General features: G+C 53.6%; 1 protein-coding gene across 1 annotated transcript; it reads left to right on the top strand.

Moving 5' to 3' along the window:
* The first annotated feature begins 7710 nt into the window (after positions 1-7710).
* On the top strand, positions 7711-24177 carry SLC6A1 (solute carrier family 6 member 1). The gene is made up of 15 exons (XM_040246764.1): positions 7711-7773; positions 8484-8813; positions 9433-9564; positions 10084-10184; positions 10933-11042; positions 11469-11601; positions 12599-12733; positions 13183-13286; positions 13587-13711; positions 14573-14685; positions 15028-15159; positions 16623-16725; positions 18461-18561; positions 19348-19515; positions 21772-24177. Exons 2-15 carry the CDS (start codon positions 8576-8578, stop codon positions 21874-21876), a joined length of 1800 nt encoding a protein of 599 aa, XP_040102698.1. The 5' UTR covers positions 7711-7773; positions 8484-8575; the 3' UTR covers positions 21877-24177.
* Positions 24178-25043: the final 866 nt, after the last annotated feature.

The raw sequence follows: 25043 nt of genomic DNA, 5'->3' as shown, positions 1-25043 counted from the left end.
ACCTCGTAATTTCTGATTCGAGAGGCACCCTAGAAAACCAGACTTCCAGGGTCTCTGAGGCTGCAGGCAGGAGGGCTTGCACCTCAGTTTCCTTCCCTGTAGCACGCTGAGAGGCCAGGCAGACACCTCTTCATGCCGATACCTCTCTTCTTCCCCAGAGCCCACAGGCAGGCTCGGAAGGCCAGGGGCCCACGTCCACGTGCTTCAGAGCATTTCACACAGACCAGTGTCCAGGAGGCACCTGCTAAGTGAGCAGAGGGCCTGGGTTAAACCCTCTGTGACCTTGGGCAGGTTATTTGACTTCTCTGAGCCTCAGAACCATGATCTGCAAAATGGAACTAATAATCATTTTAGTGTCACTGTATTACGATTTGCTGGGCTGGGCCCAGGACTGGGAAATCTCGACCTAGCGGTCATCATGTATAAAGCAGTTACCATTGGCCCCATTTCCTGACGAAGAAACAGACAGTTTGAGAAATTACACGGCTTACTTGAAAGTCAGCCTGGGATGTTGTGGAGGAGTGGCGTTCAATACTGCTGAGAACCGCGCCTGGAACTGCAGATGGCCTCTCAGGGTTGTCGAGGCCGCTGAGGGGTTTGCAACAAGATGCGGACCCTCCTTCCTTCATCTCCTAAGTGAGAGTGTGCAGGGGGCTGAGATCTGGGGGCCCTGGGGGTCTGTAAGGGCCATATGACTCCTGTGCAATGTGACCTCGGACCAGCCCCCAGCCCTCCTGGGCCCGTCTTCATCTGTAGACTGCTGCTGTAGACCAAGTCTGGATCAGGAAGGAGGCTGGCTGCCTTGGTCCCAGCCCCAAGCCCCACTTGGACTGAGAGTCCAAGGATGAGGGCCTAATATCTGGACTCACAGGCATCCATTTTGCCAGGCAAAAAGATTGACTTCTCACCCCCGGACTGGGCTCTGGTCTCTGGGGCCAAAGTCCTGAGGCCTGGGAGACCCTCTCCAGCTTTTCCATCACAGAAGCTTCTCCAGGGAGCCTTCCCTGACTTGCAGGGTGATCCATAGCAAGGGCTGCCCACAGCACCCGCCTTCCACTGCACAGTCCAGCCTCCCTCTACCCTTTCTGCACTGAGCATCAGCTATTAATTGGGCCACTTTTATATGATGTTTTTCGATTACAAAGCAGGCACTTCCGTGGCTGTTCATCTCTCTGCATGGTAATCTGAGCTGCTCTGTATCGAGTATTCCCTGCGCGCCAGGCCCTCTGCTTCCCTTAGATACATCATCTTACTTCAGTGTGGACACAAGGATCCTGTGAAATACAGGGGTCCAGGTTTGCAATAAGGAAACCGAGGCTCAAGCAAAGTAAACATCTAGCTCCTGGTCACCCAGGGATTTGAATCAAACTCCGTGAGATAATCAGGGTCACCCATAACCTACACCCTTGGAAGCTGCCGTGAGCACCTGAATCCCAGGGACACTTGTTAAAATGCAGCTTCTGGGATTCCCTGGTGGTCCAGTGGTTAAGAATTCACCTTGGAATGCAAGGGACATGAGTTCAGTCCCTGGTCTGGGAAGATCCCACGTGTCTCGGAGCAACTATGCCTGTTCACTGCAACTAGAGAAAGCCCAAGTGCAGCATAGTTCAGTTCAGTTCAGTTGCTCAGTCATGTCTGACTCTTTGCGACCCCATGGATTGCCACATGCCAGGCTTACCTGTCAATCACCAACTCCCGGAGTCTGCTCAAACTCACGTCCATTGAGTCAGCACAGCCAGAAGTAAATAAATAAATAATAATTTTTTTTTAATGCAGCTTCTGATTCCATGGGTCTGGAGCAGAGTCCAGGACTCTGCATTTCTAACGGGCTGCCAGTCTGCCCTCGGAGAAGCACACTTTAAGTAGCAAGTCTCTGAGTAGCTGAGCCATTTGAGTTGAGACTCCTCTACAGTAACTGCCCCAGGCTGGCAAGCCTCAGTTTACTCATCTGTCAAATGGGTGACACAGGCCTCGGCTTCTTGAGGTGAAGTGAGGACTGGCAGACCTAAGATCTGTGAGATAAGTGCCTGGCACAAAAGAGGTGTTCAGTAGATGCTGGCTCTTCTCCCTTCTTGGAACTGTTATGGGTCTGGGTACACAACAGATGCCCAATAAAGCCTTGTGCAATGGACCAAGCCTAGCGTTTCTTCCTAAAAAGCAGAGAATAAACCATTATGTTTCCCTTTGGCATGCGGTCAAACCCCATATTAATTTTTTTCTTGAATCGCAGTTTCAGAAAGGAAGAAAAGCGAGAAGAGCAGCGAATGTGGTCTGAAGCAAGCCTCTGTAATTTCTGTAATTAGAGAATGGGAGGCAAAACAAAGCGGGGATGCAAGCGCTCAGAGCATCATGGGAGGAAGCGGCCCCGCCCAGGCCTGTTTCTCCCCCTCGTCGCCCCCGCCTAGCACCCCCCCGCCCCAGCCCCCAGTGGGGTCTGGGCCCAGCCCCGGCCCTAGACAATGGCAGCCTGAGACTCCGTCTCGGCCTTTCTGCCTCTGCCTAGGTCCCCACCCCACGCAGCCGCCCTGCCCATCCCTCTGATGCGGCAGCGGGACAGAGCGGGATTGTCCCAGGCAGCTGCCGTGCGCTCCCCTCCCCCCAGCCTGCCATCTGGCCCTGGCGTTGGACTGCTTACCGCCAAGCCTCCAGCAAGGCCCGGGGGCCGCGCCTCCAATGGATCCCCCACCACTCCTCACCAGCTCTGGCCTCGCCTTGCAGCCAGGGTACAAGTCACCATCCTCCCTTGCCTGGACTCTCAGCTCTTAAGGAGCCTTCCCGCATCCTCTCCTGGGCAGCCAGAGAGGACTCCTAAATGTAAGTCAGGCCAGCCCTGCCGCTACACCCTCCACTTTCTCCCTTCCCCTTTACGATGAAATCTGAGCTTCTCACCATGGTCGCTGAGACCTTGCATGATCTGGCTCCTGCCTGCCTCTAACTAAAACTGTCCCCTCCTGCCCTGGACTCCCGCCCCCTGGCCTCCATGCTGGCTCTCAGTCATGCCAAACTTATGCCTGCCTCGGGGCCTTTGCACTCACTCTTTCCTCTGCTTGAAATGCTGGATCCAAGACAATCACATCTCTGGCTCCTGATTCAGACTGAAAAAAAAATTTTTTTTTGTTTAGGCAAAGTAATAAAACAAGCCCCAGGGCCAGTTTTGACCCAGTTTGCCTGATCTGGAGCTTCCAGACGCAACATGTTTTCTTTTCTTACAAAGCATGCTTCCTGCTTGGTTTGGCCCCATTTTTATCGATGGCTTTAAGACCTGGTCATAGAGCACGTCAAGGAAGCACGGGACATCGTGGGAACATCTTGAGCACCTTTCTGTCCGGAATCTCTTCCTCCAACTCCATCCTTCACAGAGCCTCCTGGAGGGAGTCTCCTTCGGTGATACGAACATGATCCCACTGGCACCCCTGTTCCATCCCTGCGGTTGGCCCCCCTGAGTTCCTTAGTCTGAGTTTTGAGGCCCTTTACAAACTGACCTTCCTAGCTTCCCACCTCCCAACCTTTGTTTATGGGCTTCCCTCTACTGCAGACACCATTGCCCTCTTTTTGAGCCTAACGACCACATATAGAGCCTTCAGAGCCCAGTTCAAATGTCCCTTCATCTGGGATGGCTTCACTGGCTGAATTAATTCACTCCTTTTAGGCCTGCCTGCTTCATTATACTCTTGCTGAACTGACGCAGAGTATTAGGGATAGCTGTTGCAGAGCTGTTTCTCTTTAGACGCCGTGACCTTGTGAAGGTCACGGGTCTTGTCTTATTAATCCTTGCCATCCGAGTGTCCAGCCCAGCTCCATGCACACATCAGGCCCTCAGTAAGTAGTTACGCAAGAGAATCTATCTTCTGGTACCTGTCAGATCACTGATTCAAACTCTGGTGGCCGTGTGTAGCTCAGGATGCAAAACGCTTGGAACAACAACTGTCCCACCACCAGTTCTTGGCACGTGCTCAGTAAATGCTTGAATGAATGGACGAAGGCGTGCAGAGTAGGTGATGAATACAGAGGACCCATTGCTTGTGGCCTCACATTGTTAACTGTACCCTTTCGAGTGCTGCCTTGCTGGGGTTCAGTTAATGCCAGAGCTGGAGGAATACGTAGCTGGATTCTTGGTCTGCAGAACATTGCCACCTGGTGAGGAAGAACTGGGAGACACACGTCTTGGCAACATGCCTCAGATCCAGAGATGGTGAGGCCTGTCCTTCCACCGCCTCCACCAGCAGATAAAAGAGGAGGAGGGAAGAGACCTGCGGAACCATCCTCCAGAAACCCTGGAGCTGCAGAGCACGGGCGCTCTTTTCAGGAAAGATGAGGTCACAGCGGTGGAAAGGTTGCTTCTGCTTCAGAGAGCGTTCATTTTGTCGAAACACGGGTTCCCTTGCCGTAAACAGGCACGTGCCCGTGCTTTCTGCGTGCTGTTCTTTGCGTCGGGGAGGTGACAGGTGAACCAGCTGGGTCAGGGATTAAAGTTCTCCGAGCAGCAGGGTATGAATGATGAGGAAGTTTCCTGGAACAGCTCTGGGTTATTAGCACAGGGTCCCAGGCTTTCTCATGAATGTGTGTGTGCTCAGTTGTTCCGCGACCCCATGGACTGTAGCCCGCCAGGCTCCTCTGTCTGTGGGGTTTCCAAAGGCAAGAATACTGGAGCGGGTTGCCACTCCCTTCTCCAGGGGATCGTCCCAACCCAGGGATTGAACCCATGTCTCCTGTATTGCAGGCAGATCCTTTACTTACCACTGGGCCACCTGGGAGTCCTTTTTTCACCAATGGGGACCTTTTATTGTTTTCCTCCCATGATGTTCTGGATTCTTTTTTTTCTTACCAGATTTTATTTACTACAGAATAAGATTTTTTTTTTTTTAATTAACCAAACATTCAAAGCTACCATTGCTGGCTTCTGATTGGCCCAAGGTGATCAGCTAGGCCACTCTGAGCTGGTATAAAAACAGCCCAAAGCAAAGGGCCTGACATTTTTATTAACTAGTATTCCCCACGGCAACTAAAGGTTGATTTCTATCCAGCTTCTGAAAATGCTTCAAGTCGCTCCAGGGCCTGAATAATAAGCTCTCAATAAATGTTAGCTGCTATTCTTATGACTGCTATTATTGTTCTATCATGATCATCATCTTTGTGGCCTTCTGGGAAGCAGAGAACACGAGATTAAGAGCCACGATCTGTACATGGATGGGAGCAATCACAGTGCTAATGGCCGAGATTCCCTTCACCCTCACTGTGAGCCAGGCGCACTTTCCCATGCTTTGAGGCACGTCTCATTTCGTCTTCTCCACAACCCTGGGAGAGAAGTATTTTCCCCTCGTTTTACCAAAGAGGACCAAAGAGGTGACATAGTTTGCCCAAGGTAAGTGTTGGAGGGATCCCTATGGTCTGTCTGAGTTAGCCTCAGGCTGGTCCTTGCAAGGAGGGCCTTCTCAGTGTGACTCTGCAAAAAAAAGAAGAAAAAAGCATCAGTTGTACTAATTCCTGGCTTTATTACGTGCTTGATCCCGGAAGACTCCACATTTGGTGATGTGGCTTCTCACAGGGAAGTTACAGACATTGGGCTGAATCTCAGTACTCTTCCCAGTTCTGGAAGTTCATGGACATCTTCCAGAGCAGGTCTTTGGAGCAGCTGCTATCTTTGATCCTTCCAGGCTTGGCATGAGGTCTTCAATATACTCATGGAGAAGACGATGATGGACTAAACCTCCTGGTGAACCAGAGCATGCCTCCCCCAGCCCTGAATGGTTCTCTCAAAGCATGTACACACCCACCCACTCTGTTCAACACGTCCTGCCGTCTGTCCATCTGTCTCCCCAGATGGAGTCAGACGATCCTGTGGCCCAGTGCGTGCATCAGTTTCCAAAGCCTGGTAGATTTTGGAGTTGGTTGGAGTTGAGTCTCTGATAACCAACAAGTAAACCCAGAGTGGAGACCTGAAGCTGGTGTTCCCATGGGACACAGAGGGTGTGTGCAGAAATTTCAGGATTAGAGCAGGAACCCAGGAGCCAAGGTAAGCAGAAGCGGGGGATTTATTTTAAAACCATGAAAGTATTAGTTGCTCAGCCTCCTGCCTGACTCTCTGCCACCCCCATGGACTACAGCCTGCCAGACTCTTCCGTCCATGGGATTCTCCAGGCAAGAATACTGCAGTGGGTTGCCATTCCCTTCTTCTCGACCCAGGGATTGAACCCGGGTCTCCTGTATTACAGGCAGATTCTTTACCATCTGAGCCACCAGGGAAGCCCCATTACAACCATGGGGATGCTTTATAAACTCTAAGAGCAGGAATGTAGCCCATCTCAAGGATGCCTGGAACTGCAGAATAGAATGCCTTGAAGACTCCATTTGTCTTTTGATCTCTGATTTCCTCCCGGCTCAGCAAACCATCTCTCTCTGCTGCTCCGAAGACAAGGTGGGCAAAGATAGCTGCCTCAGAGTTCCCAAGTGGAGGGGGAGACTGCCTTCTTCCTCCAATTGCCAGGGAGGGAGTCTTGATTGACTGGTAGGATCAGGTGACTAGCCCTGGTGTAAAGTGGTTGGATCGTTTTTGAACAGATATGGAGGCTGGTACCCACAAGGTCAAATTGTGGAGACAGTTAAGGGCATCGTTGTCTTTTAACAGTTAATGGTTGATGCTTCCTCCCCCAAAGAGGGTTGGCTTCAGCCTCTCCGCACTTGCCTGAGGCTTCTCTGTCCCCTGGACTTGCTGTTAGACCCCAGAATCAGCTGCCTCCGGCCAGTCCTGGTGTTTAGGGGGCAGTCACCCTGGCCTGAGACTAAAGCTCCCCGCGACATTGCTCTGCTCAGGCCGGGGTCTTAGACAGGCACCGGAAACTGGCCTTGCGAACGAGAAGCAGGGCTGGCGGTCAAGTGTGGCTTCCTGGAAGGTGGTCTGGCGCTCCGTGAACTCTTGGAAGAGACACTGGTGTTTGGTAACCAGGGACCACATGTGAGGGTGGGAGGGGGGCCCTCATGGGTGGAGCCGAGCTGAGGAGGGGGCCGCTGGGATGGGCCAGGCCCACACGGCACATTGCTTTGGCCCCACTCCTGCACCCAGGAGCCCAGTGACCAGCGCCCGTGTGCTCCTGCTCTGAGGGTTCCATAAGTTTATTCTGGTGTTTTATTTTTTCAAACGTGGAACGTTCTAGAAACCCAGGAAGGCACGAAGAAGAAACCAGAGCTCAGAAACTACACAATGTGAATATCTTAGAGTATATCCTTCTGGTATTTTAGTTTTGTTTTCTCTTTAATGAACAGTTTGGGGGGTTGGCAAACATAGGGTCACACTAAATGAACTGTCTTGAAACCTACTTCTCGCTCTGCCACGGTTTTAACGTGACCTTTGATGACATCTCTACACATGTGGATGGAGGACAGAAAAATAGCCACTTCGTTTAGTTCCCCGAGGGACCCTGAGGAGCTGGGGGCCCTCTGTGGGTTTCTCCTTTCCTTGTGATGAAATTATGGAGCGTCTTCCTTGCCTCGCCTTTGTGCCCACCCCCCACTGTGGTCCCAGCAGCAGCAAGCCCACTCCTGCATGTTCCCACGACCCAGGGGACCAGCACCTGGTCACATGTGCCCGCTGCGGTCACCCGGCCGGCTGGCTCCGTGGTGCCCGTCCACAGCTCAGATGCTGGCAGGCTGCCTGCACCCAGTGCTGCCCACAGCCTATCTGCCAGCTCACCACCCTGTCTATCCCCTTTGCAGGCTCCCACCCCGCGACTGCAGGGGGAACCACTGTGGAGCTGACCCAGCACAGAAAACCATCAGGTAACGTCAACAACCAGAGTCCAAACAATCATCAGTGGAGCTCCTTTCTGAACCATTTGGGTGAAAAGCACCTTCATAGCCATTAAAAGTTCCTTTTAGCCATAATTCTATAAGCCAGAGAAGATTACCCCCCCCCCGCATTTTATAGGTAGGGAAACTGAGGCCAGAGCAATCAAGAGTAGTTTGGAATTTTGGTTGCATTGGGCTACTCTCCAAGCTGGTTTCACAGGTGGTGCTAGTGGTAAAGAACCCACCTGCTGATGTAGGAGACGTAAGAGATGCAGGTTCGATCCCTGGGTCGGGAAGATCCCCTGGAGAAGCAAATGGCAAGCCGCTCCAGTATTCTTGCCTAGAGAATCCTCATGGACAGAGGAGCCTGGTGGGCTACAGTCCATGGGGTCACAAAGAGTGGGACACAACCGAAGCAACTTAGCATGGACAGTATTCTCTGAGCAGAGCACATACGTGGCAGAGGGCACGTGCCGTAGATGGCCAGCATTGCTGTGGGCCCAGGAGACATCAGGCCATACCCTCACTCGCTGACCTTGGGAACAAAAGGCACCTTCCTCCTGGAGCAGGAGCTGGTGGAAGGAAGAGGGGAGAGCCCTCTACAGCCCCTGGCTTGTGTATTATTTCCTTCTGTTATATTGGGGACACTCTGGGATCTTGATACCTTCAGTGCCTATCGCCCCAACTCTCTGCTTTCCTAGGGTGACCTTGAGCCGCAAAACTGCTGTCCGCGTGGACCGGGGCTGACATTGCACGTCCGTCTGCCAGGACCCCTGCGTCCAAACTCCGAGACATGGCGACCAACGGCAGCAAGGTGGCCGACGGGCAGATCTCCACGGAGGTCAGCGAGGTCCCCGTGGCCAATGACAAGCCCAAAACCCTGGTGGTCAAGGTGCAGAAGAAGGCGGCAGACCTTCCGGGCCGGGACACGTGGAAGGGCCGCTTCGACTTCCTCATGTCCTGCGTGGGCTACGCCATCGGCCTGGGCAACGTCTGGAGGTTCCCGTATCTCTGCGGGAAAAATGGTGGTGGTAGGTGCTGGCCTGGCAACCTCCTGGTGGGGGCAAACCCCGAGGAGGCGTTTTATGGGGTGACCTGGGGGAAATGGGTCCCCTAAAGACTCTGAGGGCTTCCCAGGTGGCACTAGTGGTAAAGAACCCGCCTGCCAACGCAGCAGATATAGATTCGGTCCCTGGTCGGGAAGGTCCCCTGGAGGAGGAAACGGCAACCCACTCCAGCATTCTTGCCTGGAGAATCCCATGGACAGAGGAGCCTGGGGGCGAGGGGCTACCGTCCATGGGGTCACAAAGAGCTGGACGCGACTGAGCGACTAAACAACCAAGACTCCAAAGGAACTGCCAGGCCCCACTTCCTGTTTATCTTTTTCCTAAGAATTCCAAAGGGCAGTAGTCCTCTGTCAATGATACCAAAGAGTTCACCTCTAGATTTTGCAAAGTGCAGGGCCTTGGTTTTGAGCACAGGACGTCCTCAGGCCTTACTCTGGCTTTGGGAGCTGCTTTGGTGGCCGAATATAAGGCAGTCGTGGCAGGGACCCCAGGACACCAGCACCCCCAACTCCATGATGCTCCCTCTGACCGACCAGGTTTCTTGAAGCTCTGAGGCCATGAGCACCTCTTCTCAACCCCGCAGGGGCCTTCCTGATCCCCTACTTCCTGACGCTCATCTTCGCGGGGGTCCCCCTCTTCCTGTTGGAGTGCTCCCTGGGCCAGTACACATCCATTGGGGGCCTGGGGGTGTGGAAGCTGGCCCCCATGTTCAAGGGTAAGTGTGCACAGTGGGGCTGCGGGGTGTGGTCATGCTCCTGTTACCCACCTGCGGGCCCCAGACGGAGGGAGCTGTCGGGTCGCGTCTGGACAAAGAGGAGCCTTTGCTGGAGGCAGGTGACCGCCGGCGATGATGGTCAGGAGAAGCCCCAAGCCGGCGGCCCCAGCCCACGTCCGCCCGCCTGTCCTACGAGCTCGTTGCCCCAGCAGGGGCCGGGTACGACTTCGTTTGCTTCCTCGCTCGGTGCCTGACGGGCACTCGGGTGGACGCGTGGAGGGTCGTGCTTGCCTGGCTGACCTCGGCCCCTCTCCCCTCGCCTGCCTCCAGCCTGGGCTGGGCCCCAACGGCAAGTCCCGGCTCCCTCACCCGCCCCGTGGGTGTGACCTCCGCCGAGTCCCTGCCTCGCTCCGGGGTCTCGTGAGATTGGAGATGTCGAGGAAGGGGCAGCCGTGGCAGGAGCCGGGCCGGCTCCTGTTAGCGCCTTGCTGAGTGTCGCGCGGGCGCGTCTGCTCCCAGGTGTGGGCCTCGCCGCGGCGGTGCTGTCCTTCTGGCTGAACATCTACTACATCGTCATCATCTCCTGGGCCATCTACTACCTGTACAACTCTTTCACCACGGTCAGTGGCCCCTTGGCCTGCCCCCCAGCCTGAAGAAACCACACCCAGCCCGGCCCCCCATCCCCTTACCACCATGCTGCCAGCAGGGCCACTCCTCTGGTGGCGGGGGGGCATGGTTTGTCTTCAGCTGCCCTTGTCTCTCCAAAAGTCATAGCATCGTTAGCCCATCTTATAGGGACCCAGACAGCCTGGGTTCAAATCCTGACCCCTAGTTTATACCAGCCGTGCAGCTTCAGGAAAGAGACTGAACCTCTCTGAGCCACAGTGCCCTCGTTTACAAAATGGGCCTTAAAGTAAAACATACCCCATATGGTTGTACGAGGCTTAAGGAACACAAACGTGTAAAGTGTTTAGAACTGTACCCAGCAAAGAACAAGCACGGTAAGTGTTTGCTGTTAACTTCCATGTGCAGGCCTCAGATGGGCGAGGTCGCTTGCCCAGGGTCACGTGGCTGGGAGGTAGCCCCAGGGTGGACATGGAAGACCTTATGGGATAGCTTGGAGAGCTGGTTTTCAAAAGTGTAAAGCTCTGACGCCGAGGAGCCGTGTGATCTTGAGCAGGTCGCTGCCCCTCTGATCTCTAAATTGGGGTGCACAGCAAGACCAGCGCCCGGCAGCTTCTGGGAAGGGGAGGTGGCGTGCTGGCGTGAGGAGGCTCGGGGACCGTGGTGGTGCACGGGATGTCCTGGGGCCACGGCTGTCAGCTCCTGGGGCTCATGGGGTTTGTCTGTGCGGCCGTGTCTTTGCAGACGCTGCCATGGAAGCAGTGTGGCAACTCCTGGAACACAGACCGCTGCTTCTCCAACTACAGTGCCATCAACACCACCAACATGACCAGCGCCGTGGTGGAGTTCTGGGAGTGAGTGCGGGGGCTGTCCACGAGGTTGTGGGGGTGTCACTCGGGAAAAACAACACTGAGAACAACCGAGCTATTCGCTGCAAACAGGAAGGTGACATAATCAGACATTAGAAGGCTCCCCGGGGCTGGAGTGGGGACAGAGCAGAAGAGGGGAGGGGGTCTTGCTGGAAAGCCACTGCAGACACCCAGGTGAGCCGTTCTGGTGGCTGAATGAAGATGCTGGCAGGACCCTTGAGCACACAGCACTTTGTCCCCATTAGTTTAACTGGCATGCAGTCTCTGCCCAGCTCGTGGAGCCCAGTGATCAGAGTTGTCAGCAGCATCACGGAGAAAGCTATCACCCGTGTCCACGCCCTGGGCACCCCCAGGTCACTCCAGCCCCCGCCAGCCCCACGGGACTTTGTCTTCCCTCCTGTGTTCCGCCAGGCGCAACATGCATCAGATGACAGACGGGCTGGATAAGCCAGGTCAGATCCGCTGGCCCCTGGCCATCACCCTGGCCATCGCCTGGATCCTGGTGTATTTCTGCATCTGGAAGGGTGTTGGCTGGACTGGAAAGGTAAGGGGTCTGCACAGTGGGTCCCTGCGGGAGATGGGTTTTCAGAGGGGTTCTCTGCATTGGGTGACGAGTCAGCTCCAGGGAACCTCACCCAGCTCGGAGTCAAGCAGGTCCCTTCGTGGCTCTGTGCCGCCTCAGTTTCCTCTCCTGTAGAATGGGAATAACAACATTACCTACCTTCTGGGAAGTTGTCAGGATTCAAGGAGACACTGCGTGTCATGCTCTTAGCACAGTGCCAGGGTCTCTCGAGATTCCCCTGGGCTGGGCAGAGCCATCGCAAAACAGAGGGTAGATGTGGCTCCTGGACCATCGGCTGGTGGGACCTCCTGAGGGACTGTTGTGTATAATTAGAAATCACAATGTTAGGAGACAATCGAACAGCATTCAGTAAACAGCACAAGAAACAAAGTGGTTTGCACTGTGTGTTTTTTAACTTTAAACATGTTAATTGACAAGGCAGGCATAGAATTGAGCCTCATTTGTAGGAAAATGGAATCATATATGCAAAGCCTCAAAAGAAGTCATTAAAATATTAACATCGATGCACTTACGTATTTGTTGGGCACTTACTGAGTGTCTACTATATACCATGGACATTCTAGGCAGTGGGAAAGCAGAGATGTGAACACAACAAGTCCTGTCCCTCATGTAACTTGTATGGACTGTTGAAAGGAACTTTAATTGTGCGTGTGTGTTCATGTGTAATTTTAAAATTTCCTCATCAAACATGTATTACTTGAATACTTTAAATGAAAATTTAAAAACTGGAGAGGTAGGGAAAGGGAAGACATGGGTGCCGACCTATTTGATTCGGATACCAAGGAGGGGCTTCAGAAAGGTGGCCATTCAGAGCAGGTTAGGAATCCAGGAAGGCTTCCTGGAGGAAGATGAACCGGAACCAAGCCCAGAGCCACAGCAGGTATGGATGTAGGTAAAGTGGGGAGGGGGAGAGTCGGTGTGCTGGAGGGGTGTGACCCTTCACCCCCTTTCCTCCCAGGTGGTCTACTTCTCCGCCACCTATCCCTATATCATGCTGATCATCCTGTTCTTTCGTGGAGTGACGCTGCCCGGAGCCAAGGAGGGCATCCTCTTTTACATCACGCCCAACTTCCGCAAGCTGTCGGACTCCGAGGTGAGCGATTCTGCTGGCCTCACCTCCTGGCCTTCCTGGAGGGCCTGCTCTGAGTTGAGAGCACACACCTGAGTCCCGAGTCCCCATACCAGCTTTAGGGTAAGTTATCGCACGTCTCCAGGAAAAGACCCTGATGCTGGGAAAGACTGAAGGCAATAGGAGAAGGGGGCGGCAGCGGGTGAGATGGTTAGATAGCATCACCGACTCAATGGGCGTGAATTTGAGCCAACTCTGGGAGATAGTGGAGGACAGAGGAGCCTGGCGTGCTGTAGTCCACGGGGTCGCAAAGAGTCGGACGTGACTTAGCGGCTGAAGAGCAACATCGCATGTCTCCGACTGTCTTTTGTAAACTCGGGTGCTGCCTGGTAGAGGTGATTAGTGTAAAAGGTCTTAGGGTGCTCTGGCTGTGATTCTAATTTTGACTATTTTTTAAATCATTCTGCCTGCAGGTGTGGTTGGATGCGGCCACCCAGATCTTCTTCTCCTACGGACTGGGCCTGGGATCCCTGATAGCTCTCGGGAGCTACAACTCTTTCCACAACAACGTCTACAGGTGAACCCCATGGCCACGCCCTACATGCCACGCCCACCCGTGGCCACACCCTCTGCTCCCCGGCCACGCCCCCATCCATAGCCACACCCCCTCCATGGCCCACGGCCCTCCACCCATCTCTGAGCCAGCACCTTCTGGCCACTCCTCCTAGTTCTGCCCCTGCCCTGGTGGTTGGGGGCGGGCACACCAGTAGCTCTGTTCCCAGCTACCCTCGTCCCCCTGGTCACTCCATAACCACTGCCCACTGGGTCCCCCTCCACCAGCCCCACCCTTCCTGACCCCGCCCCGCCCTCTCTGCAGAGATTCCATCATCGTTTGCTGCATCAACTCCTGCACCAGCATGTTTGCGGGATTCGTGATCTTCTCCATCGTGGGCTTCATGGCCCACGTCACCAAGAGGTCCATTGCTGACGTGGCGGCCTCAGGTCAGCACCTGCACCGGCGAGGGTTGCGGGGAGGGAATAACTGCACAGGCTTTGGCGTCTTCCTTGCCATCACCACCACGGCCACCCCGCCGGGCTCACTGGCATCGAGTGTCCCTACCCTGCTGCCCTCCATGCTTCGGTGCAAGGACAGGAACCCTCTGGGCACACAGCAGAGGCTCAGAGAGGCACTGTGACTTGTCCATTCCCTTTGTGGAGAGCTGGGCAGGTCGTGTGGAAAGAGCAGTATTCACTGAGGTCCTCATCTCCCCTGCCCATGGGGGGAGCTTCCTAACTGCCCCCTTTCCAGAGCCAGACCCCAGGGAGGTTACAGTCTCCTTGTTCCAAGGTTTTCCCTGATCTCCTGAATAGTTGCCCCACCCTGTCCCACCGCCAGACATTCAGACACAAACTCCTAAACTCTTTGAGCCTTATACCCTGTGTTCCTATCACAGCAAAGGGTTCTAGTGTCCAGTGCCCAGGCCAGACCCCAGCAGCATCCTGGTGCTTCCCTCATCTTCCCTCACAAACCAGCCAAAACCAGGAGCTGCTCACTCTGCCTCCCAAGTGTCTCTGCAGCTGGCCCCCTCTCTGTATCTGGAACCCCCACACCGCTGGCCAGGCCCCTGCCGTCACTCATCATCTCACTGGTCCCCTTGCCTCCGAACCCAACCCGGTAACCCCCTGCCTCCCTCCCAGCCCCATCCCACACTGTTTCTTTGTCTGGAAAGGGATGTTGACAACACTCTCTGAAAAGATGACTCTGAACGTGAGGTGAGCTAAAGCTTAGGCGGCAGGTGTGCTGGGGCGTCCGCGGGCGCTCAGGGCCTCGTGTTTTCTCCTCCTCTGCGTCTCCCTGCACAGGCCCTGGCCTGGCGTTCCTGGCATACCCGGAGGCCGTCACCCAGCTGCCCATCTCCCCGCTCTGGGCCATCCTCTTCTTCTCCATGCTGCTCATGCTGGGCATTGACAGCCAGGTGAGGACGCCGTCCCTGGCACCTCAAGGAGCCCCTCCGAGCCTCCTGGGTCCAGGAACAAGCCAGGAGAGCAGCCCACTGTTTTAGGTCCCCAGGAACATGGCCACGAGTTTCAGACCCCCTAGAATATTCCAGCATGTGAGATGTTAGGGACAGGTCAGCCACCTTACCCAGTTTTCAGATGGGGAAACTGATGCCCAGAGGGAAGGCCCTCTTCTGATGTCACGGAGGGAGGTGGCGGGAGAGTCAGCCCTGGATCCCAGGCTCTCCTGGCCCTGCCGGGCCTGAGGGTCAGGCTTTGGTTGGAGCTGCCCAAGTGGCTGACCTCCGCCCCCCCCGCAGTTCTGCACGGTGGAGGGCTTCATCACCGCACTCGTGGACGAGTACCCCAGGCTGCTCCGCAACCGCCGGGAGCTGTTCATTGCCGCTGTCTGCCTCGTCTCCTACCTGATCGGCTTGTCCAACATCACCCAGGTGGGCGCGTGGCACGCCTCTGCTGCTGCTGCTACCTGGGGCCCCTGGCAGGCCCGCTGTGCCCCCTCTCGTGTGTCTGCTGAGCACCGTCTCTGTGCCAGGCCCCAAGCCATGACTCAGACAGGGTTCCTGCCTTCAAGGGGCTCCCAGGCTGGTGGGAGATGCAGACGCTAGGGGGAAATGAGAACACAGCCTCCCCGACCTGACGTGGGGCCCCAGCGACTGCTTCCTGCAGGAGGAAATGCGGGGCTGAGCCTGAAAGACTCACAGAGTTAACCCGGGGAGTCAGGTTGGAGCCGGGCCTTGGAGGCTGATGCTCTCCCTTCCTTTCTTTCCACCTTTCAGAGAGTAAGCAGGCCTCTCTGCATTCACAGGCTTCCAAGGCACTTCCCTGGTGGTCCGCTGGCTAGGACTCTGAGCTCCCAGTGCAGGGGGCCCGGGGTTCCATCCCTGGTCAGGGAACTAGATCCTGAGTGCTACAATTGAGGGCCCTAGGTGTCTCAGTTAAACTAAGACCTAGCACAGCCAAACACATAAATAAAATTGTTTTTTTAAAGAAAGAGCTTCCCAGTCTAGTTGGAAGAGAGACACACAGCTGAGGAATTACACGATAAATACAAATGAGCCTAAAGCTGTGAACCCAGCCCTGTGGGTCTGATTTATGATCCGCAAAACCATCCCTGGATCCAGATGCCGTTCGGCCCCAGGTGTATTGTTCCTCTGTTACTCCATTCTTCACCGTTGCTCACCAGCTGCTGTGGGTGTGGCGTGACCCTGCAGATTCTGCAGTTAACGTGACAGAACAAGACAGGAGAGTGGACGGAGAATGAGCGGCGGGGCGGGAGGGACGCTGCCTGGGACGGAGTCGTCAGGGAGTGACGGCTGAGCGGAAACTCACTGGGGAGGGAGAGCCAGCCAGGGGAGAGCTCTCGCCAGGGGAGAGACCTCCACAGCAGGTGCAGAGGCCCCGGGGTGGGAATGGACTCAGCGAGTGTGGGGGACAGGAGGAAGGCCAGTGTGGAGGTGACGGAGTCGGGGGGTAGGTAGTGGGTGCAGAGCCCGATTGGGCAGGACGTTCCAAATACGTTTTGGATTTTATTTTATGTATCTTTGTATGTGTTACATTACGGTCTTATTTAAGTTATGGAAGAGCTTATGGGGGGAGACATGACTCTGACATTGTGAACATGCGGCTCGGGTGACTAGCTCCTCTTTCTGCCCTCCAGCCTTCCCAGAAATGGGGTGTTTGCATCCGCCACTTGGACATTTTATTCCTGGTCCCCAGAGTCCACGCCTACATCCTTGCAGGGCCGCAAGGCCCCCTGCCCTTCCTCTAATCTACTGTCAGGCCTTCTTGCTGCAGGGTAGCCTAACCCCAACCTGCACAGCCTGTGTTGACGCTGAATTGAATGCACTGGACCCCAGGGTAAGTGGATCCATTCTCCCCTCTTCTCCTCTTGCAGGGGGGCATTTATGTCTTCAAACTCTTCGATTACTACTCCGCCAGCGGCATGAGCCTCCTGTTCCTCGTGTTCTTTGAATGTGTCTCCATTTCCTGGTTTTATGGTAAGCGCCAGCCCCTCCTCCGCCATTCATTCGTCCATCCATTCAGTCATCCTTTCTCCACTCATCATTCTGCAAATACAGTTTGAACACCAGGCTTTTTCCATACATTAATTTATTTGGTCCTCACAGCAATTCAATGAAGTTAGCATAGGACGGCCCATGTTTAGAAGATACCCTAGCTGAAACTCCAATACTTTGGCAACCTCTGCGAAGAGCTGACTCATTGGAAAAGACCCTGATGCTGGGAAAGATTGAAGGCAAAAGGAGAAGGGGATGACAGAGGATGAGATGGTTGGATGGCATCACTGACTCGATGGACATGAGTTTGGGTAAACTCCGGGAGAGTTGGATGTGACTGAGCGACTGAACTGAACTGAACTCTTGAGTTAAACTCCTTTAAAGTGGGAGCCAACATTTCTTCATAAATTTGGGGATCAAAGATTATTTGAAATTGTATCTAGAAAAAGAAAAGCAAAACTACAAAAAAAATTCTAAAGTTAAATATTTTTTAAAAGCTAAACTATAATTAAAAGCATGCAGTGTTTTAGAACAGTAGTCATGTACGGTTAAGAGAGCTAGACCATAAAGAAGGCTGAGCCCCTTTCAAGTTGCTTTTCAAGCTGCAGTACCGGAGAAGACTCTTGAGAGTCCCTTGGACTGCAAAGAGATCAAACCAGTCAGTCCTAAAGGAAATCAACCCTGAGTATTCATTGAAAGGACTGACACTGAAGCTGAAGCTCCAATACTTAGGCCACCTGATACGAAGAGCCAACTACTCATTGGAAAAGACCTTGATGTTGGGAAAGATCGAGGGCAGGAGGAGAAGAGGGTATTAGAAGAGTATTAGATGGTTAGCATCACCGACTCAATGGATGTGAATTTGAACAAACTCCGGGAGATAGTGAAGGACAGAGGAGCCTGGCGTGCTACAGTCTATGGGGATGCAAAGAGTCAGACGTGACTTAGCGACTAAACAACAGCAATAATCATAGAACAAAGAGTGCAGGACATGGTGATTTCTGTTTGTTGATTCTGTGGCCTGAGTTTCTAGACTCAACTGCCTGATAGTGAAAAAGCTGTCCTTTCGGGCACGTTGGTCGTCACAGCAAGCTGGTGGTTTTGGAAGAAGTGTTCTCCGGGGTCCCTTGGGGTCCCTGTGGCCCTGCCCCCTCACCCTCCTCATCGTTCTCCCTTCTTGCTCTCCACCTTGTCTGACCCTCCCAGGTCCTCATTCTCAGTGACCTTGCTTTTAGTCTGAGCAGCGCCCAGTGTCACTCTCGTGAACTTCGGGACCTCTGCAGGTTCTTTCTGCACGACTGGCAGTTCTCCCATGCAGTCTTATCAGCAGCCGCTCATGTAATAGATCAGCAGGGAAAACCTCCTTTGCCCAGCAAAGCTTCGAAGGCGTTGCTGGGAGAGATGTTGAGTGGGAGGGACCTGAGGCTGGCGGGGCTGCTTCCTGTAGGCACATCCTCTTGGTGGTAGATGGTCTCACTTTCAGGCGACTGCCCCACTTGCTGGGGGGTGGCGGGGGTGGGGGTGGGGCTTTGGTTATTGAGCACTTAGCTAACGAGGACTCCCTACCCTGGAGCATTCACCCTGTGTTACCGACGAGGAAACTGAGGCTCAGAGAGGTTAGGTGACTTGGCCATGGCTGCGGTGTGAGGAAGCAGCAGGTCGGGGCCTCGAGCCCACTGCTCTCTCATCCCTCCTGCTCTTGTTCCAACTGTCACAGGCGTCAACCGGTTCTATGACAACATCCAAGAGATGGTCGGCTCCAGGCCCTGCATCTGGTGGAAGCTCTGTTGGTCCTTCTTCACCCCCATCATTGTGGCGGTAAGGGCAGGGCCAGACCAGACCCTGGGGTGACTCGGGGCCAGAGAGAAACTTCCGGAGCCAGAGGCAGGTGGAAGAGCCCCAGACTTCTGTTCCCTAGGAATACTGCTCTCTCCCATCTGTGCTGAGCATTTCCTCTGTTCCCTGGAGTCTTCACGAACCTCAGCACAGTAGCTGTCTTTGCCTCATTTCACTGCTGTGGGGGGCCAGGGCTCACCAGCCAGCCTCACCCAGTAGGCAGGTGCTGTCCTCAAACCGTGTTGGCCTCATTCTGAAGCCAAACCATCCATGTGGAGAGGCCCTGCATTCTCAGCGTCCCTCATTCCCTCCTGCAAGGGGGAACTGAGGCAGGAACCGGCCTAGGAGGGACCACCCAGGTCCTTGCAGTGGGCCTGGGCCACTGTATATATTGTGTCCGGCACAAGGGCACCCAGCCAACGGCAGGCTGGGGGCGACCTCCCACCCCTGTTCTAGTTACCTGGGACGAAGGGATGCCTTTTGCAATTGGTCCTCCCTCCCAGAAGGGAGGCCCTTTTCTATTGGCTGTCACAGAGAAGGCACCTTTTATCATTGGTCCTCTCAGAGATGGTGGCTTCTTCTGTTCTACACAAAGTTACCTTATATCCTAGCAGTGGCCCTGGATGCAGGATTCCCACGATGCTGGGCCCATGTCAGCTCCAGGGCAGGGGTGGAGCGCAGTGGCCCTGCCATCTACAGGGCCTAAGGAAGGGCCTTGGCAGTCCAGTCTGGGTGACCGCCAGCCCCTCCCTCTCGCCCCCGCCCCAGGGTGTGTTCATTTTCAGCGCTGTGCAGATGACCCCTCTCACCATGGGGAGCTACGTCTTCCCCAAGTGGGGCCAGGGCGTGGGCTGGCTCATGGCTCTGTCTTCCATGGTTCTCATCCCCGGATACATGGCCTACATGTTCCTCACCTTAAAGGGCTCCCTGAAGCAGGTAAGCCCGTTCCTTGCCCTTCCTGTCGCTGGGCCCCTTCTCTTCTGTGCTGAGCACCACCCCTGCCCTTGTGAGCGCAGTCTAGCTGGGGAGAGGACAGGTCGATAGCCAATGACAGTAGAGTGTCAGAGGTCACGACTGGGGTGAACCAGGGAGACGGGTTAGCCCTGCCCGCATTGAGGAGGATTGGAGAGGCTTTCTGAAAGAGGGGACAACAAAGAAAAGGCCTAAGGACAAACCACACTTAAAAGTAGAAGCAGGAAGGAAAGATACAAACGAACTTCTTTACAAAACGGATCTACAGACATAGAAAACAAACTTACGGTTACCAAAGGGAAAGGAGATAAGGGAGGAATAAGGAAGCTGGGGTCAGCATACATACAGTAATATACATAAAGCAGGCAAGAAGGACCTACTGGAGAGCACAGGGAACACTGCTCAATAGTTTGTAATAACCTATAAGAGGAACAAATCTGAAAAGAATAGATAGATAAACGCTAGAAGCAGAGAGATTGTCCCTGGAAGAGGGTAGGAAGCATGTGCAAAGGCCCAGGGGTATAAACTGATCAGTGAGGCTGGCAGGCAGAGTGGGGAGGCATGCAGGGAGGTGATGAGAGATGAGGCTGGGAATGTAAGAAGGTTGGCCCAGATCATGAAGGGCTTGGAAAACCAGGACAAGAACTTTGGACTTTATCCTGAGGGTTGTGCGGAGCCGTTGAGGAGCAGGTGAAGGGTGGAATCAGATGTGCTAAGAGCTTAACTCTAGACCTCATGAAAGGCATGCTATCCCCAGCGGGGACCCCCTAGCACATGCTGGGTCCATAGCAGCTCTTTGTTAAATTATATTGAATCCTTGAGTGAACAAGGCTGTGCTGGAGGTCCAGGGGCTGAGACATTGACGGAGTAAGTGTGGGCTGGGGGATTCACTGAGGACGGATGCAGGGCCACAACTGGGGAGGACCTGGATCCGCACTTCTTAGCCTGACTTCCCACCAAGAGGTACCTGCCAGACCCACTCAGAGCCAGCAAGAGAGGCTGCAGGTCTGCAGCACAGGGAAGACGTGGCAGGAAGCCTCTTCACCCCTTGCAGTCAGGTATTAGCAGATTAGGGCCCTTGTGGCCTTTTCTTCCAACTCCACGTCCAAGGCTTTTGTTTCCCACGATTCTCTACTAAGTCTCAAAAGGTAGTCAGGTCTCAGAGTGGCAGAGGTCACAGCCTGTACAAAGGCCCCGCGGTGGGAAACAGGAAGGCTCGTCTGAGGACAGATGCTGATGGGGTCAGATGGGGGCAGGGCGTGCAGAGAAGGTGGAAGCAGGTCACCCCATCAGCAGACACACACAGAACAGTTGCTATGTGCCAGACACCACTGTCAGTGCTGGGGACTCAGCCCTGAGCCCAAGTCCCATCTTCACTGGCGTCCCTGGTGGCTCAGCAGTAAAGAATCCACCTTCAATTTAGGAGACATGGTCCAATCCCTGGATCGGGAAGGTCCCCTGGAGGAGGACATGGCTACCCACTCCAGTATTCTTGCCTGGAGAATCCCCCTGGACAGAGGAGCCTGGCTTTGCAAGTCCATGCCGTTGCAAAGAGTCAGACACAACTTAGGAACTAAACCACCACCACCATGGGCGATACATTCTCAGAGAGAAAGATCCACAATTAAAGTCAAGCTTGATGGGGCTAAGCAGTATGGAGAAAGGGGGTTTAGGGGATGCTGGGCAAGGGCTCCCTGAGGAGATAACAGTGAGCCAAGACCTTAAGAGACAGAGGTGGAGCTGTGTCACCATCTGAAAGGAAGGATGTACCAGTCAGCGGGGACAGCAGGGGCCCTTTCCCCGTGCGTGAGGAGGCCTGCCTGGCTAGAGTGGAGGAAGCGAGGGGGTGAAGAACAGTGAGGTCTGCAATGAAGGGGATGGGTAGGACTTTGGTGAAATGGGAGCCACTGTTGGGTCCGGAGGGACCTGATCTGACTTCTCTTTTCACTAATCCCTCCGGCTGGGGTGTCAAGAATAGAATGAAAAGGGTGAGGGGTAAGAACGGAAGTAGAGGGGGTCGGCGGCTGCGGCGGCGGGGGAGTTGCTACAATGACCCACGTGAAAAGAGGTGGGCGTGGCCCCAAGAACCTCAGCAGGGGAGCAGGAGGGGGCTGGGAGCCCCGGCCTTGCAGGCCAGCAGGCGGGAGGGACCTGGGAAGTGGGTGCGCCAACGAGAAGCCAGGCTCCCGCCATCCTAGCGAATCCCTCTGCCGCCCACAGCGGATCCAGGTTATGATCCAGCCTAGCGAAGACATCGTGCGCCCGGAGAACGGGCCGGAGCAGTCCCAGGCCAGCGGCTCAGCCAGCAAGGAGGCCTACATCTAGGGGTGTGGGGCGGCTCGCCCACTCACGCTCTCACCCCCCCCGCCCCGGCTGCACGTGACCACCACTTGAAGTCTGAAGATACCGTCTATCTCAACCTACCTCGAGTGGAGAGTCCAGACACCATCACCAGGCAAAGAGAGGGAGGTGGGGACAGTCACACCCCCGGGGAGGAGTAGATGCTCGCGGGCTGGTGACCTTTATAACCCGGCCTCCCCGCTCCGCCGTCAGCATCGGCTACACGGGCCGCTGTAATAGATTTTTTTTTACTACCCCGCCGTCCAGGGAGAGGCGGCGAGGCCGTGCGCTCCTGGCTTTTAGTTTTAATTCCCGACTGTTCTCTTACTGCTGAAACCCATGACTGTTATCTCCGGCTTGGCAGGAGTTGGGTTCTGCCGGGAATGCTGCTTTGCGCGCGTGAAAAGGGTATTTTCTGTATAATGGGCATTTCCAGGGAGAGCTCACCTTTAATAAGAGCAGGGAGCCAGCGCTTTCGTGTTGTTTTTCTCCTTTCCGAGGCAGCTTGACACCCCCGCCCACCCCCGCAGGTCCGTCAGCATTCCCAGAGCTGCTTTCTCAAGCAGTCAATCCAGTAACCTGTTTCCCTTTCACCCAACTGAACGGGCATCTCTGCACTAAGTTTCCCTACTTCCCTGCTCACCCCCTTCCCAACCCACCCCACTCCACACTCCTCGCCAGGCCATTCTGAGGGCGCCTGGCCCAGCAGCAGTCCTTCCAAAGCCCCTGCTCCTCGGAAAACTGCTGCAAAGCACAATTGATTTTTTTAGCCACCATTGGCGGTGGAGGGGCTCTGATCCTGCCGGGGAAGTTCCCTAACCAGGAGCCCTTTTCTTAGGCCAGCCTGCTTTGCAGAGCACAGAACCGTCCTTGGGAAGTGAAGGTGAGGCCCTGTGCTTGACTGCAAAGTGGATCGAGTGGTCTGAACTGTCTCCTTCTTGAACCGTCTCACCCCTTAAAGCCACCCCAGTCACGCCTGCGGCCCTGTCCCCTCCTCTGAAATTCCCCAGTGGGCATCTCCTCGCTGCCACTAAAACCCACCAGCCCAGTAACCAAGGGGCTGGTGTTAATCCAGACCCCCTCCCCAAGTGCTTCCGAGATTAAAACTGCTTCATCGGGAGGTGGTGTGTGTGCATTTCCAGAACTGGGCTCCACGGTGGTGATGGTGGTGGCGATGGTGGCAGATCCGGTGAAGACAGTTTCTTGCAAGCTTCAGCAACTCAGCAGTTTCTCCTTTGCTGGGAACATGGGTCCCCATGTAGCAAGTCGTACGTTGTGCCCTGTACTCCTTAGCTAGTTAAACTCACGAGCTGTGTTTTACAACTAATCCTTAATAACTATGGTAAATAACTGTGACTGTGGGTTTTTAAAAATCTGTCATCCTCATCCAGAAGTGACCAGCATACCAGTTCTTGCAATAAGGTATTACCCTCAGAATATTAAGCACATTCTTGTAGAAAAAAAGTTCGTGTATGCATAGAAACGCACACATATGTACATTCATCTTCGCGTGTGGTACCTAGGGTCTCATCTGATATTGTGTAGGAAATCCACAAGCTTTTCCTGAAGTCATCTGTAAAATAGTCTCATCACTAAGGCATCCCAAATGCCAACTGGTGAATCCAGGATCAACATGCATATGTATCGTTAAATTATAGGGTTTAGAACAAAAGGAACCCTTCTCTGTGTCTCATGGTCCCGCCCCCTCAGCCTTGGCGTGAATTCCTTTAAAATAAGGGCAGGAAGACTTCTAACTTTCTCTTTGTTCTTCATTCTGAAACTAAGAACAAGTCTTTCAAAGACAAATGCAGCGTATTTAATAATGTTTGTAAGCAAATCTAAGTGAGATGTTTGGCAAGAAATCCCTTAACTGATTTCCATCCAAACCTACATATATAGCACAATATTACGTGTCGTACAATTACTGTGAGAACTGTGAATACGTGTAACTTTTTTTAGTATTTGCCCTGGGGAGGGAAAGATATTGTATTATCATATATGCTTTTTTTTTTTGCAATAAGGGTTTATTCTCAGAACACCAAGTAAATCTATCTCTATATTAAAAAATATATGTAATATATACATATTCAAACTATATACAGAGCCTGTTTTAAAAAAAAATTACAGTATTTAGTAAAATGATCTGTTCTATGGACCAAATGTAAAATATTTATAAATGAAGATGCATTTTAAATGTCTATAAATGGTGTTATAACTAGAGCACGGGCGTTATGTACGTTTCTAAGAATATAGAGGAAAAAATAATAAAGGTTCTATGATATACAATGTTAGACCTTCAATTCTTGGGGGTGGGGGCACAATAACCTCTTTCATCAGAGCAGTGATAGACACACACAAAAAACATTAAAATATTTTTCCCCAACAGAGAGAGATTTGGGCTCATAATTGAGGGACATGGAGCTGGACTTCCCCCAGAGTCTTTGAATGCTTCTGAGCCACATAAGGGAGGTGGTTTCACTGTTGTAAAACTATAAGGCGGTCAACTAAACCAAGGTCTAAAGCTAGCATAAAAGGGGCCCACTTGGTTAGCAGCACTCATTCTCTTGTGACTCATTCCTCAAAATATTTAATTTTAAAATTGTATTGAAAATTTGAATTCTACAGAGAAGTTTTCAGACGACTCAACAATCACCCAGATTCACCAGCTTTTGTCTGTGGCCGCTTTCAAGTCTCTCTGTCCATCAGGGTTCATCTGGGAAGCAGAAACGCTCCGAGTGGTACGGGGTAAGGGGTTTATTACAGGAACAAGCCTTTTACAGTTGTGGGAGAAATAAGGGAGTAAGGATCTGGGCGAGTTGGGAGAGGATAGTCACTAATGAGATGGGATAGTCACTAATGAGAAGAGGTAGGAGCGGGCCTAATACACGTTAATGCTCAGCCTTTCTCATGGAGAAAGTTGGCTGCCAGCCACACTGTATAGAAGAACCCAAGAACCCAAATTCAGAGACGTTTTATAAGCCAACTGGCCTATCCTCTTCAAAAATGTCAAGGTCATAAAAGGCAAAGCGGAGGAATTCTTCACCTTAAGGAAACATGACTACTGAACGCCATGCGTCCTCCCCAATTAGACCCTGGGCCAGAGGGGAAAAAACTTCTATTCTTTTGTTACAAAGGGCATTAGTGGGACACTA

This window comes from Oryx dammah, unplaced genomic scaffold (assembly GCF_014754425.2).
Source record: "Oryx dammah isolate SB20612 unplaced genomic scaffold, SCBI_Odam_1.1 HiC_scaffold_9, whole genome shotgun sequence".
In the NCBI taxonomy this organism is placed as follows: Eukaryota; Metazoa; Chordata; class Mammalia; order Artiodactyla; family Bovidae; genus Oryx; species Oryx dammah.
The sequence above is the reverse complement of the archived record's forward strand: the minus strand, read 5'-3'. Positions and strand labels throughout refer to the sequence as shown.

Coding starts and splice junctions, on each gene's coding strand:
- SLC6A1 (XM_040246764.1), top strand. CDS start 8,576: ATGGCGACCAACGGCAGCAAGGTGGCCGACGGGCAGATCTCCACGGAG. Junction 12,734..13,182: donor GCAAGCTGTCGGACTCCGAG/GTGAGCGATTCT, acceptor TTCTGCCTGCAG/GTGTGGTTGGATGCGGCCAC. Junction 15,160..16,622: donor GCTTGTCCAACATCACCCAG/GTGGGCGCGTGG, acceptor CTCCTCTTGCAG/GGGGGCATTTATGTCTTCAA.